General features: G+C 46.8%; 1 protein-coding gene across 1 annotated transcript in view; it reads right to left on the reverse strand.

Annotated features, from left to right (window-relative positions):
• The window catches only part of CCDC60 (coiled-coil domain containing 60), an 82,736-nt gene that overhangs the window by 21,208 nt on the left and 46,692 nt on the right, over window positions 1-14,836 (reverse strand). Inside the window, exons 3-5 of the mRNA XM_016201551.2 lie at window positions 6,976-7,146; window positions 3,802-3,909; window positions 1,820-1,927 (exon numbers count right to left, since the gene is read on the reverse strand). Coding sequence (XP_016057037.1) covers window positions 1,820-1,927; window positions 3,802-3,909; window positions 6,976-7,146 — 387 coding nt within the window. The remainder of the gene's footprint in view (window positions 1-1,819; window positions 1,928-3,801; window positions 3,910-6,975; window positions 7,147-14,836) is intronic.

The raw sequence follows: 14,836 nt of genomic DNA on the forward strand, positions 1-14,836 counted from the left end.
TTTGGGGATTGTTCATTACGGCAGCTTAACCCAGTTTACCTAATCCATGCCCCTGATTTACTGTCTGTGACATCAGGCAAGCCCCTCCGACCATCGGACCCAGGAGAGTGGTGTATCTTGGTGGCTTAGGAATCGGGCGGACTGGCTGTTGGAGGCATCCGCCTGCCCCCAGTGCTTCCTAGATGTGTGTTTGTGTTAAGTTATTGAGCCTCTCTGAGCCTCAGTTTCCTCATCTGTAAAATGGGGGTGGGGATATTAGCTATGTTGTGGAGATGCAATGGAATAAGGCTTGTGAAGATGAAACACCACAAATAGGGATTAGGTGTTAAAGAGAAGAAAGATGCCCTTCTCCTTTCTTGCTAACTAGAAAGATACTTTCTGGCACTTTCCAGGGAACTTAGTTCCCCTGCCCCACCCCCCACCCACAGATTCCTAAATTTTTAAAAAATCAATCTCAGACAGTGGTGCGCTGGGGTTGGCCCACACTGGCTCACAAGAACTGAGCGTGCGCATCTCTTCCCAGCTGCAGGTTCGATGATGTCATGTTGCTAAGCCTGGAATCAGCCACAGCCTGACCATGTCCACCGTGGGCATTGGCCAGACTATAACTTATAGCTTCTCCCGCTGGGAGAACTGGCTATTAACCCTTTACCTGCATACACTGACCCCGAACTAGAATCACCATCGGGAGCAAATGGTTCTCTAGAAAAAAGAAGAAACCCCAAGGAGAACTCTGACTTCCTTTGGGAATCTTGGCTGTCAGGGCCTGGCTGACGCTCTGGTTCAGGTTCTGCCCTGAGACCTCATAGTGGAACCTGTATAACTAACTCTCATTGTGACCCCAGTCTGGGCACATTTCTAAAACCAGTCAAAGGAGATAAAGACGGCCCTTTCTGTCATTATGTTCTTTCCTCAGTTTGGAAGAACAGGCGCTCAGATGTCAGAAGCAAAACGTTGCCGCTGGCCGCTTGCTCGGGGAAATGAAATGCTATTAGAAGCCCATTGGCCGAGGGCCCTTTTTCTTAGAATCCAAGCAATCAACTGTGAAAAAAATTTAAATGTTGCTTTGACCTGGAAATTCGATTTCTCAGAATTTAGCCAACAGAAATATTTCCAACTGGGCTTAAAGTATATGCATGAGGATTCTCTGTGCAGTCCTGTTTGAAATGCAGAACTTTGAGAGCCATCAATAGAGAAATGGGTATCTAAATTATGGTCCATCCACACCATAGAACAGGAGTATTCTCTTAAAGGGATGTGGAAAGTGTTAAAAAATGTGAAAACTTTGTATATACCATCATGGAAAGATGTCCATGAGACATCGTAAAAGGGGGTGGGGGGGCACGTAGAGAACAAACGGCATGTGTAATGTGATCCCACTTCTGTAAAAAAATTTATGTATCTGTATATATATTTATAAGGGGGAGGCATTAGAAGGACGCACCTCAGACCTTCGGAAGGAATTTCCTCCAGGGAGGGGAATGAATTGGGGGTTGGTAAAGGCTTTCATACTTTATATACTTTGGAATTTTTGGAAAAATTGTAATAGGAATAAATTATATTTATTTATTACTTGGGCACTTTTGTTTTAAAAAAACCCACGTTGTGGTAATTGTTTTTAGGCGGTGGTTTTCAAACAAATTCTGTGAGCAACAGAGGTATTTTGAAAATAACTAGGGTGCCTTGGTGGGAGTGGGAGGGGTCCCAGGTCTCCAAGACCCACCCAAAACAACAAACGTAGGGGAAGGACAAATAGGTGTTTCCTCCCCCAGGGTCTGGTCTGTTGCTGGTTGCAGCTGGTGGCAGAGCTGAGACCTACTTCGTATTCCAGCAGGTGATCAAGGGCTTCATGGTGTGGTGGGTGTGGTCGATAGTCAGGGCCTCCAGGAGCCAGTGGAGGGCACACAGCTGGCGGAAGAGGGATTCCCTGCAAAGACAGAGAGGGGGAGCACAGCGGGATCCTGTCAGAATAACATTCCTCACAGTTGTGGCAACAGAGACAGAGCTGTGCTGGTTCCCAGTTAGAGGTGTTGCCCTGCTCTGGGCACAAGTATTTCTCATGCAGCAGCTCATTCAACGTTTGCAATGGCCCCATTTTACAGATGAGGAGCCCGAGGCTCAGAGGAATTAAGGAATTTGTGCCAGGTCACTGGGCTAGTAGGTGGCAGAGCCATGATTTGACATAAGATGACCCTGTGCCAGTGACAGTGCAGGGGTCCCACAGCTGGAGGTCTCGACTCGGGGGAATGAGGGGATTGAAGGAAATTAACATCCTACAGGTATCCAATTGTTCACCTGATAAGAGTACAGTAAACACACTAAGAGTGTTGATGAAGTCTCGAAACGCAGGGAAACTAGCGTATTTACTATATTTCTCGCCCTCCCCCAGATTAACAATTGGTCCCTTGCTTTAAATGTGTATATAAATCCTTTGCCTGAATATTGAAGAAAGGAAAACTTTTGAACATACTACTTGAAAATGCATCTGAAACATTGTTTAAAAATATGTCTAAGCTATATTTTGATTTCGGGGGGGCATCTCGTGTTACAGTGAGCCAGGCATTGACTAAGGCACTTTACACGTGTTATTTATTTCTCTCAGCAGCCTGCTGGGTATGAATCATTATGCACGCTTTAGAGAAGAGGAAACAGGCTCAGAGAGGTACAGTGACTTTGCTCTAGGTCACACAGCTTCTTGGTGACAGAGATGAGATGCGACTATCTCATTTCATGCTCCCAACATCCCCATAGGGAGGGTACTGGGATTACGGCCTCCTCGTGGACCAGGGACTTGAGGCTCAGAGAGGGAGAGCCAGTTGCCCGAGGTCACACTCAGATTTGACTTCAAGGATTAGTGAGGATTTGAACTCGAGCCTGTTTAACCCCTGAGGCCGTGCTTTCTCACTACACCTCTCTGAGCTTCTGCTTTCTCATCTGCAGAGAGGGGACAACCACACACCAACACAAGAGGACTGAAGGAGATTCACTGCCTACAGAGTGCTCAGTGCGCCGTTGTTACTGTGCATACGTAGGGCCCAAACGATATTTGAGAAACGAGTGGACAGTGGACAGAGAAGTCTAGAATTCATTGCACTGTGTTCATTGCCCCTGGGTCAGTGTCTGGAGACATTTTTTGGTCGTCACAACTCGGGGTTGGGTGCTACTGACCCCTAGTGGGTAGGTGCTGCCAAACACCCTACAGCAAAGGACAGTCCTTCACAACAAAGAATTACTCGTGCCCCGATGTCCGATTGAGAAACCCTGCCCTGAAGTCAAAAGCTTCCATGTCTGTGCCTGAAATCTTCCCACTGAAAAGTGCTGACTAGCAGAAGAGAAAGAGTTGGGCTTGAAGCTCTCTGGCGTAGACCCAAGGGGAGCAAGATGCCAAGGTTTCAGAGAGCCGGAGTGTTCTTCGGGGGGCTCATTAGCCGGGTACGCCGAGCGCTGATGAGTTCACGCCTTGGGTCAGGGGACCCGGGGCTTCTCTGGGAAATAGCTCTGCGCTCGAGCCTTGGGGAGAACCTGTCCCCCGAGCCGTGGCTGCAATGTTGTCGCACACCCTCGGTGAGGGCTGTAGACAGATTTTTTATGAGGCTTCGCAAACCATTTGACATTTAGAGCGTCTGGCTCGGTAAGGAACGGAATGACTCCGTCCCGGCTGATTTGCCACTTAGCTCTAAACCACCGAGTCTGCTCTCTGTTGTTTTTATTTGCCAAATAGTGTTGTAGGCTCCAGGCTCCATGTCCCTTTCAGGAGGGCAAAGGAAAGGCTGGCTGAGTCAGAGGCAACGCTGTACTTACACGTGAGCCTCGCGTAGCAGGGGCGAAATGATGCAGTTGTGCTTGGGGGTGAAGGGGCGAGGTATGACTCCGGCCCCCGCCTTCTTAACCTTCTCATCATCGTAGGTGCTGAAGGACCGGCAGGAAGAGAGAAACAGAGCGGACAGTGAGCAGCGGTTTCAAACGCCTCTCGCCAGGGGTTATTTGGCAAATATGATTGGGCATATAGAACCCTCATCTCTCCAGCCATAATTATCGCCTGGCATATAGTTGGCGCCCAGTCACATTTGCGCATATTCCAGTGGAGGGGCAAAGGGGATGAATAGGTAAATTGTGTGGTGTACTAGTATACCATTGGATCTGTTTTCTTAAAGGGTCACACAAATCTTTCTGACGTTGTAGGACATACGGTATATGTCACAACTACTTAGTAGCATGGAAGCAGTCATGCCATTGCCCGTATGGAAACACTATATAATGGCAGTGTTCCAATAAAACTTTATTTACAAAATCAGCCTGGGGGCCGGGTTTGGCCAGCTTGGCCTCCCTGCCCCATTCTAGATAGTGATAAATGCTATGGGGAGAAAAAAAAGCAGACCAAGGGGGTTTGGAAGGGCTGGGAGCTCTGGGAGTTGCAATTTTAAGGAGGGTGATAGGGAAGGTGTCACCGAGAAGGTGACATTTGATAAAAATCTGCAGAGGGTAAAGGAGTGAGCCATTCAGATGTCTAGGGGCAGAGCATCCTGGACAGAGGGAATAGCGTGTGCAAATGTCCTGAGGTGCACCTGTGTTATAGAGACAGCAAGGAGGCCAGTGTGGCTGGAGTGGACTGAGCGATAGAGAGAGAAGAGAGAGGAGGGTGGAGAGAGAAGTGGGGGCTTGGGGACTGTTGCAAGGGCGTTGGCCTTTTCTCTGAATTAACGTAAAGGATTTTGAGCTGAGAGAATACATGATCTGACTTGCATCTGAGAAGGATCCCGTTGGCTGGTGTTTTGAGAATGTCCTACAGTGGGGGCAGAGGAGGCTGTGGGGGTACATATTAGGAATTTACCTTCCTCTTGGGAATTCGAGGACAATTCTGGGGTCACAGAGTTAACGGGAAAAAATGGGACCAGAATCTAGGTCACCTGATTTCCATTTCCAAGGGCTTTTTATTGAACCCTAGAGCTGAGGAAGCCACAAGCAAATACCTTGGCAGTGCCAAGTTTTTGTTTTTTGATGTCTTTCCATTTATTCAGATCTTTGTTAACTTCTTTCAATGTCGTCCTGTAGTTTTCAGTGTACAGGTTTTACACTTTTAAAAAAATACATATTTTTATTGATTTCAGAGTGAGAGGAAGGGAGAGGGAGAGAGATAGAAACATTGATGATGAGAGAGAGAGTCACTGATCGGCTATCTCCTGCACACCCCCTGCTGGGGATCGAGCCTGCAACTGGGGCATGTGCCTGACCAGGAATGGAACCGCGATCTCCTGGATCCTAGGTTGATGCTTAACCTCTGAGCCATGCCGGCTGGACAATTTTACACTTTAAAAAATTGAATTTATTGGGGTGGTTTTGGTTAATAAAATTATATAGTTTTCAGGTGTGCATCATCTGTAGATTGTGTTGTGTGTTCACCACCTTCCATCACCATTTATCCCCCCCCAACTATGGCAGTGCCCAATCTTACTGGCTCTCAACTCTTACCCCCAGGGGTTTAGAATATGTAGAAATTAACCCAGCCTTTACACTCCTTAACCTCTGGTTTTACGTCTTCTCTCAACCACCGTAAGACACATTTTACCCCTTGTGTTTTCTCCAACTTTTCAGCTTAATTTCCAGCTGAAAAACGAGTTTGTTGAGCACAGTGGGGAAGACTGCTGGCAGGCAGAAACCTTTGGGGACGTGCTTGAGTTTCTTTTTTCCCTGCATAGTTTGCCAGACTTAAAACTTTTGTCTAAAAGAACTTATCCCATGGTCTTAGATCTGGACGGGAGAAGCATAATCCCCTTTGCTTTTATAATGCACAAGATCAAATACCTTGTTTAAAAAAAGTATTTAAGAAAGGACACTTGTACTTCTGATACTTCTGTGATTGGAATTATAGAAGCATTGCTCTTAGATGTGAGATGCTTTCAAGCCTGGACATTAAGATTATTAGCCATAAATCTGAGGATCAAATTCTCTTTATTGCATAATAGCAGCTAACAGCCACTGAGCACGTCTCATATGCCAGGCTCTGTGCTAAGCGCTATTTCACTTAATCCTCAGAATTAACTTGGGAGTTTGGGATCATCCATATGGGTGAAGAAAAGAGAGGTTCAGCAACCTGCCCAAGGCGAAACAGTTGTATGGAGGAAGCCAGGACTTGAACCCAGTCCTGTGCTCTTAACCACTACTCTGTACTGGTCAGGATACTCTATCAATGCTATTTTACAACCCCTGCTCCCCGACCTGATTTGATGGCCACATTGCAGTAATGGCCTCATTATAGTTTAATAATCGGCCTTGTACAGCTCATAGAATTCACCAGATAAGACATACCCAGACCAGTGTCTACAAGAGGAGCCACCTCATGCATATTTAAACTTATTAAACTTTAAATAAACCACATCTTTCACACAGAAACATGGATCGGAGAGGGGAGCACTGTTTTGTGACCGTGGATTAAAAGCCCCATCCAGACAAGGGGAACGTTACAAGTGAACAATTTAAGCAGGCACAGGAGGATCTTTAACAGACACCGCCCCCTCCCAGCGCCTGTTCACTCGCCCGTTAATCTGAGCACAGCTCCTGCAAAAAAGAGCTGGGTCCATTCCTTCTCTTTTGAGCTCTCGGGACCCTCACAGAGAGAGTAAGGGCCCCCTGACCATTGAGTGCCCTTCTCTGTATCCCATGCCCCTTCGAGGTTCCACGAGGACACTTCATGGTGGCCCACCGAGTGGCTGGATGAAGGTGGCTCAGGTCATGATGTGCCTGTGTAGCTCTTGGAATTAGATACGAGGACAGACACATGTAGGAGAAAATATTCCACCGAGTGCCAGAGGGCGAGGCTGGAAAGTCAGGCTGGACCAGGCTAAACGTAGTCATTAGACACTGGCCAGAGAAGGGGCTCCCGTCTGAGCCAGCTCCCATCCCTCAACCCAGCCAGGCAGCGTTCGCTGTCCGAGGCCCTTCCCAAGACCATGGGCCACGGCCACGGTGTCTACTTACGCCAGAATGATATCCCTGTAGTGGATTTCTGAGACCTTTTTGGCCGGTTGGAATTTATGTCTTTCTTCTTCTTTCAGTTTCTGAAGTTGCTGTTGGCTTTTTTTCCAGGCACTCTCCTCCCTCAGCATGGTAAAATACCCACGGCCTATTTTCACAGATTGAATCAGGAAGCTAGACGGGGGGAACGCAGAGACATGAGTTGACCATTAAGAAAAATACAGTCTTGTCCTGGCTGGTGTGGCTCGGTTGGGCAGCATCCCGGGCACTGGAAGGTTGCTGGTTCGATTCCCGGTAGGGGTCACGTGGGAGGCAGAGAGTAGGTTCGGGGTTGAGGACACCCATCGCGTGTGACGATGGCCTCGCATGGCACTGGGAGGGGCTCCAGGGATGCTGAGCAGACCCAGCCAGCTTTGTGAGCCTTGGGCTCCGATCTCAGCTTGTAACTGGACAAAAGCCTCCACCGTCCGCTGCAGAACTTGTAACCAACTGGATCTTGAAATATATGTGTTATAGATGGAATTGTGTCCCCCCAAATTCATAGGTTTAAATCTTAACCCCCCAGTGTGTCCGAACGTGACCTTATTTGGAAATAGGGTCGCTGCAGAGGTAATTTGTTAAGATGAGGTCGTACTGGAGTAGGGTTGACCCCTAGTTCAATAGGACAGGTGTCCTTATAAGAAGGGAGAAATCTGGACACAGACATGCATGCAAAGAGGATGCCATGTGAAGATAAAGGCAGAGATGGGGTGATGCTTCTGTAGGCCGGGGGATGCCAGAGATCGCAAACAAAGCACCAGAAGCCAGGGAAAAGTCTTGGAACAAATTCCCACAGCTCTCAGAAGACATCAACCCTCCTGACACCTTGATCTTGGGCTTCTAGCATCCAAAATTATTGTGAGACAGTACATTTCCATTGTTTAAGCCACCTGACCAGCAGTACTTTGTTATGGCAGCCATGTGACAAGAACGCAGTACGATCGAATGCGTAGGCCCACACTCATGGAACAGCCTAACCCATTTTATTTTCTTTAATGTTAACAGCATCTTTATTAATTAATTTTATAATGAGTGGCAGGCTGATGGTCTGTGTCACAGGGGGGCTTGGATACTATGTCCCAGGCCCTGGGGCAGACACCTGTTACATGTCAGACTCTGTGTTAGGCACATACTATGTTTCACGTTCTGTTTAAGGCACTGGCATTGCAATGGTGAACATATCCTCCAAGAATTCGTATCTTAGTTATATATATTTTTTGTAGTAATCAGGAGATTGGTAAGAGATTTTTTTTAAAACTTATTTATGCCCTTATTCCAAAAGGCATTAGAGGCAGAAAAAAAAAAAAAAAAGGCAGGAAAAACAAAAAAACAGAGTCAGGTGAGACAGTATAAAAACCCATGCCACATGACCTAGTGTACAAATTTGGCCCTGAGCGTCCTAGGGGCCAATGCAAAGAGGGAAACAATCCCTCACGTGATTCCTAATGACCGTAAGGTTTTTCAAAAGCAGTTCAGGTGATGCCTCGCTATTCCTGGTGCTGAAACTAGGAAGAGGTTTCTCTCGACCTTTACAGGGAGGACACTGTGAAAAGTCAAGTGTGCAACAAACCCCGAGGTGCAAATGGAGTGATGAATGCCTGTCTTGGCAGTTAACTCACAGAGAGGGATTGGGGGGTGGGGGGGGGGGTGGTTGTCAGTGTTGGCCAATTTGAAGAAATCTAGCAAGTTTTTTGGTGGAATTGCAGCCCCTTTTGAACCAAGGCAGCCAGACTCCCAGCTGCCAGACTTCTGGAAAGTCCTGGGTGAGAGATGAATAGAGTTGCGGGGAAGGTCTGGACCCTCATGCCACACACATGACTCTATTCTGGGAACTTCAGGCTGCAGGAGACCGATTTAAAAATGCTTAATATTTTAGCAAATGCCCATTTAATTCCCTTGTATGTTCCCTACATTTTCTTCATCGTTATTGCTGATTACCGGGCTATTTGTGTGAAGGGAGCTATTTGCAGGGAAGAGCGGTTTTTGCCTTTAAATCCACTCGCTTGCGTCTCGCGCGGCACTGCTTCCCCTGATGGAAAACTCCCCTGGCTACCATGGCAGGAGGAAGGGTGGGGAGTAAGATAATTAACTGCATCAGGCAAGCGGAGGGAAAGGCGGATTCGAAAATGGAAAGTTTCCTCTCCCCAGTGCAGCGTCCTCTTAGCCAATGCATGGGGGTGGGCCTTTATTTTTAAGGGACATATGTTCTCTGTACGGAGTCTGTGTGTGAGCTGGTGAATGAAAAATGCTCCCTTGGGCGATGGGATACGCTCAGCAGGGCTTGGCTGAGACAGACCAAAGGGACGGGAGTGAAGCAGCCCGGGTTTCACTCCCAAGCGCCTTCAGACTTGAGGGCAGGTGTCTGCAGTGGTAGGGCTTGGGGAGCAGCCTCTGGATGGCGTCTCTACCCTGCCTCTCTCTGGACCACAACCTCTTCATCCTCCAGTAGGGAAAATATTAGTTCTTGCTTCAAAGGGCTGCTGGGAGGGTTAAATGAGATGGATTTTGACATCGAGAGCTTCGTATGGTGCCTACTACGTAGGATTCAGTGATTGGGAGCTATTATTATTGTCAGTTTACGCAAGGTTCCTGAGAGGTTGGTGTGATTTACAGGTGCGAAGGCAGGGGAGAGGTTAAGTAAATGATGGGGGTCATAGAGCTGGAAAAGGGCAAAGCAGGGATTGGAAGCCAGTAGGGCTGATTTCACAATTTCTCTCTCAAGCAAGTAACCCACATACACATTGAAGTTTGAGTTGCACTGGTCTAGCCGCTCTTTCCTCTCTACTTAAAACTAAAAACAAACAAAACTCCAGAAAAATCTTCAAACTGGCTTTATCAGAAGTTCGATTCCCTTGCTACAAGTTGGAAATAAAACTCTGAACACAGGCTAGCCATCAGCTCATCTGAGAAAGTTCTTTAAGCCCATCCGTAGGAGACAGTCTCATCCTTGAGTGCACTCTGCTCGCCGTAATTGTCCCACTACCTGAATCAGCCTCCATCCGTAGGGCCCTGCAGGACACTAGGACTGAACGTCATCTAAGACACAGTCCTAGCTATCTTCACGGGGGCCTTGCAGGAAGCTGCAGAGTATTGGAGGGTTTGGAGGCCACGAAGGGAACTTAAGTTCAACCTTTCTATTATGGGAGGCATGGGATTAACCACTACAAATCGCTTTATTAAAAAGCAGCAGCCCAAATGTACACACACGCACCCCCCCCCACACACACCTTTTAATGGGATTATGGCTCTGCATCCAGCTGGTTTTCACTCACATTTTCTGTCTCTGCCTTTGAGAAATATGGGGCCATAAGGCCAGGAGTGCTTCGACAGGGAAGGCAGAATGACATTTAGATGAACAAACACTCCTAGCAACCTGATTTCAGGGATGTCCTGCTCTTAACAGAGGGGAATTGCCTACACGGGAAATTTTCACTTAACAAATTTTACTGTTTTGAAATGATAGCCAATAATTCAGTTGCTCCCCAGTTTGTGGAGGCTAGCAGCTTGGAGAACCCACTTCATCAGGCTGGCTCCCCAACCTTGCTTTGTCAGCCCACCCAGAGGGATTGATTTCAGAGAAGAGAGGGCCACCAGGGTGTACCGGAGGCGTTGGAAACACTACCCTTAAATTCTTGAATTTTCAGTCGACCCATACAACAGGCAAATTAATAACGCAGCTCCAGTTCAGGCTGGCACCAAGCAAATATTTTCGCATTTAAATCCCCGCATTAGAATGCCCTGTTTATACAATAACTTAATAAATCTAGCCCGGCTGCCAAACTGACAAGAAGGTGAGAATCATTCATTAAAATGCAAATGCAATTGAGGTGAAATTTGGAATACATTTATTACAGTAATTGAACTTCAGTCAACTGTAGTCACAACACAGATTTTGAACTGCCTTTCAGACAAAAGGACGCGCTGTATTGTTCCCCCCACCAGCCACAAGTTAATATCTTTGTCAGCATGCAAATTAGTCATTTCCAAAGTGCTAATGATCTGCAGTGGAGATCTCACTCTTTATAGGACAGGCTTGCTAGAGATAAAGGTCAGTTGCATACACAAAAGATTGCTCTGGTATCATATTGTGTATATAGCAAATTGATTGCAAACATATTCTGAGTGCTTATTGCAGCCACATTCTTATTAAATCACATCAGAACATCCCTTTAGCATCCCTAGGTCATTTGCTAATTGTAATGCCCAACAGTGGGAGCTTTGCCGAGTCAGGATTTTACCTCACAGATCACAAGTTCAAGACGGATTTGTCTCCTTCCTGAATGACTCAGCCCAAAGAGAAAGAGTCTGTTCATGGTTTCCTTTTTATCATAAATCAGGTGAAGGAAAGATGCTATGGGAACTGTGATAAAGGCTCAGGAAACTTGACTTTAGCTGCTCCACTTTTATTCTTTCTGGCTCCTTTGCAAAACTCATATGGGTGTTTCTGAAGTCTGGGCAGACATGTACCCGGCAGATGCTGTTTGAGTTGGAAGAAGGCACAACCTAGAGAGTTGCTTCAGCTAAGGATGTCACTCTAGGGTGGCCCAAAATAATTTGTCTCACCTGTAAAATGAGAGGTTACTTTTGTTCCCTTTACGCCCCCCTTCATGTTTATTCATCGATCATGAGCCATGTCAACTCTACATCCTAAATGTCACCTGACTGCCTTCCTGTTGCCACCACCCTGGCTGGAAACTATCATGGTTGTTTCTGTTACTCTTAAGTGGCTTCCTACCTGGTCTTTCTCCTTCCTAATCCATTGTCCTCTTGGCTGCCACAGGGCTCTTTTCTAAAATTGGGATCTCATCATTTCCATCAGAGGGCTCCAGACCCTCAGTGACTTCCCACTGTTCTCAGGATAATGTCCAGGCTCCTTCCCATGGCAGCGAGGTCCTCTAAGATCTGGGCTTTATATCTAACCTCTTACCCAGCCATTTGCTTGAGTCTCTGCCAAGAGAAGTAGGTCTGGGAGAGTCTCCACTGAGGGTGCCAGGGGCAGCTAGGAAATAGGTAACAGGTATGTGTGAGCCTGCCAGGAGTGAGGGCTGGGAGAGCAGAGGTTCTGGAGCTGTGAAGAGATCTGTTCTATCTGGGATGGGGGGAGCAGGTGCGTGCACAGTGACTTGAGTGACTCACTGAGCTAGGCTTTCTCTGTTTGTTATCCTCATGAATTCTCAACATCCCTGCGGATTAGGTACTGCTATCCCCACTTGACTGATTAGCAGACTAAGGCTTGGAGAGGTCAAGTCGTCTGAGCATGGGGTTAATAATCGGTGGAACTGGAATCTAACCCCAGGTGGTCGGATTCCAAAGTGTTACATGAGAAAAATGCACTGGTTTTGGCAAAGGTCTGTTCTAGTTTTAACTAGTCACTGTTTCCTTGTCACTCAATGTCCATGATTTTGGGTGAGTCATGCGCTTTCCTCATCTGTAAAATTGGGATAAATTTGTGGCCATCCTAGGATATTGTGGGAATCATATGAGAGGCTTGGTTCCTGGCACAGTGGAGGTATGCGACAAATGGTAACAGTGATCATCGCAGACATCACCACCACCAGCATCAGAGCCATGAATGACTGCTGTTACAACTTTCTGGCTTTGCCTACAGCCAGGACGGTGGTTTGGCTCTAAGCCCTGCAGGCTTCTGGGAAGTGGCACTTGGTTCAAGTGGCGAGCTTAGGAAGAGGTTCTCTTCTCTGAGGGTGATGGCCAAAACAGTCTAATTAGACCGCAATTATTTTGGGATTTGGTAAATTGCATCACTCAGTAATTCATAAAGGTTTGTGAATCTACCGTCTGTGGTGGTGGTAGGATAAATGCTTGGTTATCATGTACATGATGAAATTTATTAAGCTGAAGGGCCAGGGAATTAACCTCTGCTTCACTGAATAAGAAATTACATGCAGAAAACGTCTAATTATTATTTTAAGTGGTTTTCTTTTCTGAGTTCTTCTTTGATTTAATCTCTAGCTCAGGTTTTCACTAAAGAAAATGAAGAAAGGGGGGAAAGGAGGAGGAGGGAAAAGGGGGGTAAGAATCTAGGGAACCGCGTCAGAGCCTGGTGATGTTTCAGAGGGAGACATGGCTGATAATGGGGAATTATATGGGTTTAGGAAAAAGTGGAACGTACATTTATGCCACTTAGACCACCCGCCAAGTTCTAATTCTAACTCCACCAACAACTGGCTGTGTGATTTAGGCAGGATAATTAACCATTCTGTTCTATTAAGTAGGAATAACAGTCACCACCACCACCACCACCATTACAGCTAGAAGATGAATAATTACCATGTGGCAGTAACTGTGAAACAATCTTTGTAGCTACTGATCTCTAACTTAAAGTAATCCTCAAGGCAGCTATTAGTAGTACTATTAGCTCATTTCACAGCGAGGGAACTGAAGCCCAGAGAGGTTCAGTGACTTAGGCAAGGTTGCCCAGATGGGGCAGAGTCTGGACTGGTGGCCGGGCCTGAGCCTGTCTTCCTCATCGGTTCTTTAAGATAATATTGTCTTATCTGACTTGTTGTGAACGGTGAAAAATGAGGAAATAGACGTGAATGCATTTAAAAAATACGTCGTGCAAACATAAAGTACAGTTCTAAACGGGATATTCAAAACTGCTTCGTAGAGAGGAAGGATTGGTCCTTGGCTGCTGATCAGTTATTGCTCGTTGCCCGGGCGACAATTGGAAAAGTGAGCCCTCTCATCCGTGCAGGGTACACACACAGGTGAGCAGGTGGTGAGTGAAAAACTAACATGCAAAAGAGCTGTATTTCTCTCTCTGCAAAGCAGCTTTAGAGTCTGGGCTACAGAGATCTCTAGAAATTAAATTCCTCAAAGGCAGACCCCATGTTGTACTCACCACTTCTGTCCCCTCCCCATTTGGGGCCATATAGTGGGGACCTAATATCTATTTTTTATCATCAATTTAAGAAAATGGTGAGTTGATTTAATGAAGGGAGAAAAGAAACCCAAGAAGGATTATGTTGATTATTTGATCTCCCGTGGAAGGTCAGTTCTCTTCTTAAATGTATCTCTAAAATTAGAGATCATGTCTTCGGGCAACATTTCTCATGATTCGCCATTGTACTGTCATGAGTGTTTAATGTAAATCTCTCTCTTGCTTGCCAATCCCGTTTCCATGTATCCTGCCTCATTTTGACGGCAACTCATTTAGTGTCTTCTTTCCTGACATCTCTATTGGACACTGACCATGTACAAGGTACTATGTGAGGCTGAGAAGAGATGTAAAATTTAAAAGATTCTTTGCTTTCAGAGAATTTGTATTCTGGTTGGTATCTGGGGGCCAGAGCCCTCCACTCCGTGGCTCAGTGTTGGGATCCTTTGTTCTGACCTGAGAGAGAAGCTCGACTGAGCATTTTGGAGGTGAGAAGGCCCTTGGGGAAAGTCCTGAGTCCCTGGATTGCGAGTGAGGAAACTGAGGCCCAGAGGGGAGAGATGACACATAGCAAACCAGAGGCAGACCCAAGACAGTAATGGGGTCTCCAGATTCCCAGTCCAATGCTCTCTCTTCTGAACCTTCTGCCACTCAAGGGGGTTTGGAGTTCAAAAATCTTGGCCCTGGAATTACCCAGACGTTTTTGTGTCTTAGCTCTGCTCTCCTGCATTTTTGGCCCTCCCTGATGCCCCAGAGTCACCGTCCTGAATGGGAAGGTGCACGTCTTGTGAAAAGTGCACCACTCGCTGTCGAAGTCCTCCGGTGTCTCCCCTCCACCCATGCAGGCTCCACCCTGCTGTGTCTTAGGGCTCTGCCCCTGCGTGGGGCATCAAGTGTTTTCTGTCGTGGCTGCCATGCTGTAAAATC

This window comes from Miniopterus natalensis, chromosome 20 (genome assembly GCF_054644295.1).
Source record: "Miniopterus natalensis isolate mMinNat1 chromosome 20, mMinNat1.hap1, whole genome shotgun sequence".
NCBI lineage: Eukaryota > Metazoa > Chordata > Mammalia > Chiroptera > Miniopteridae > Miniopterus > Miniopterus natalensis.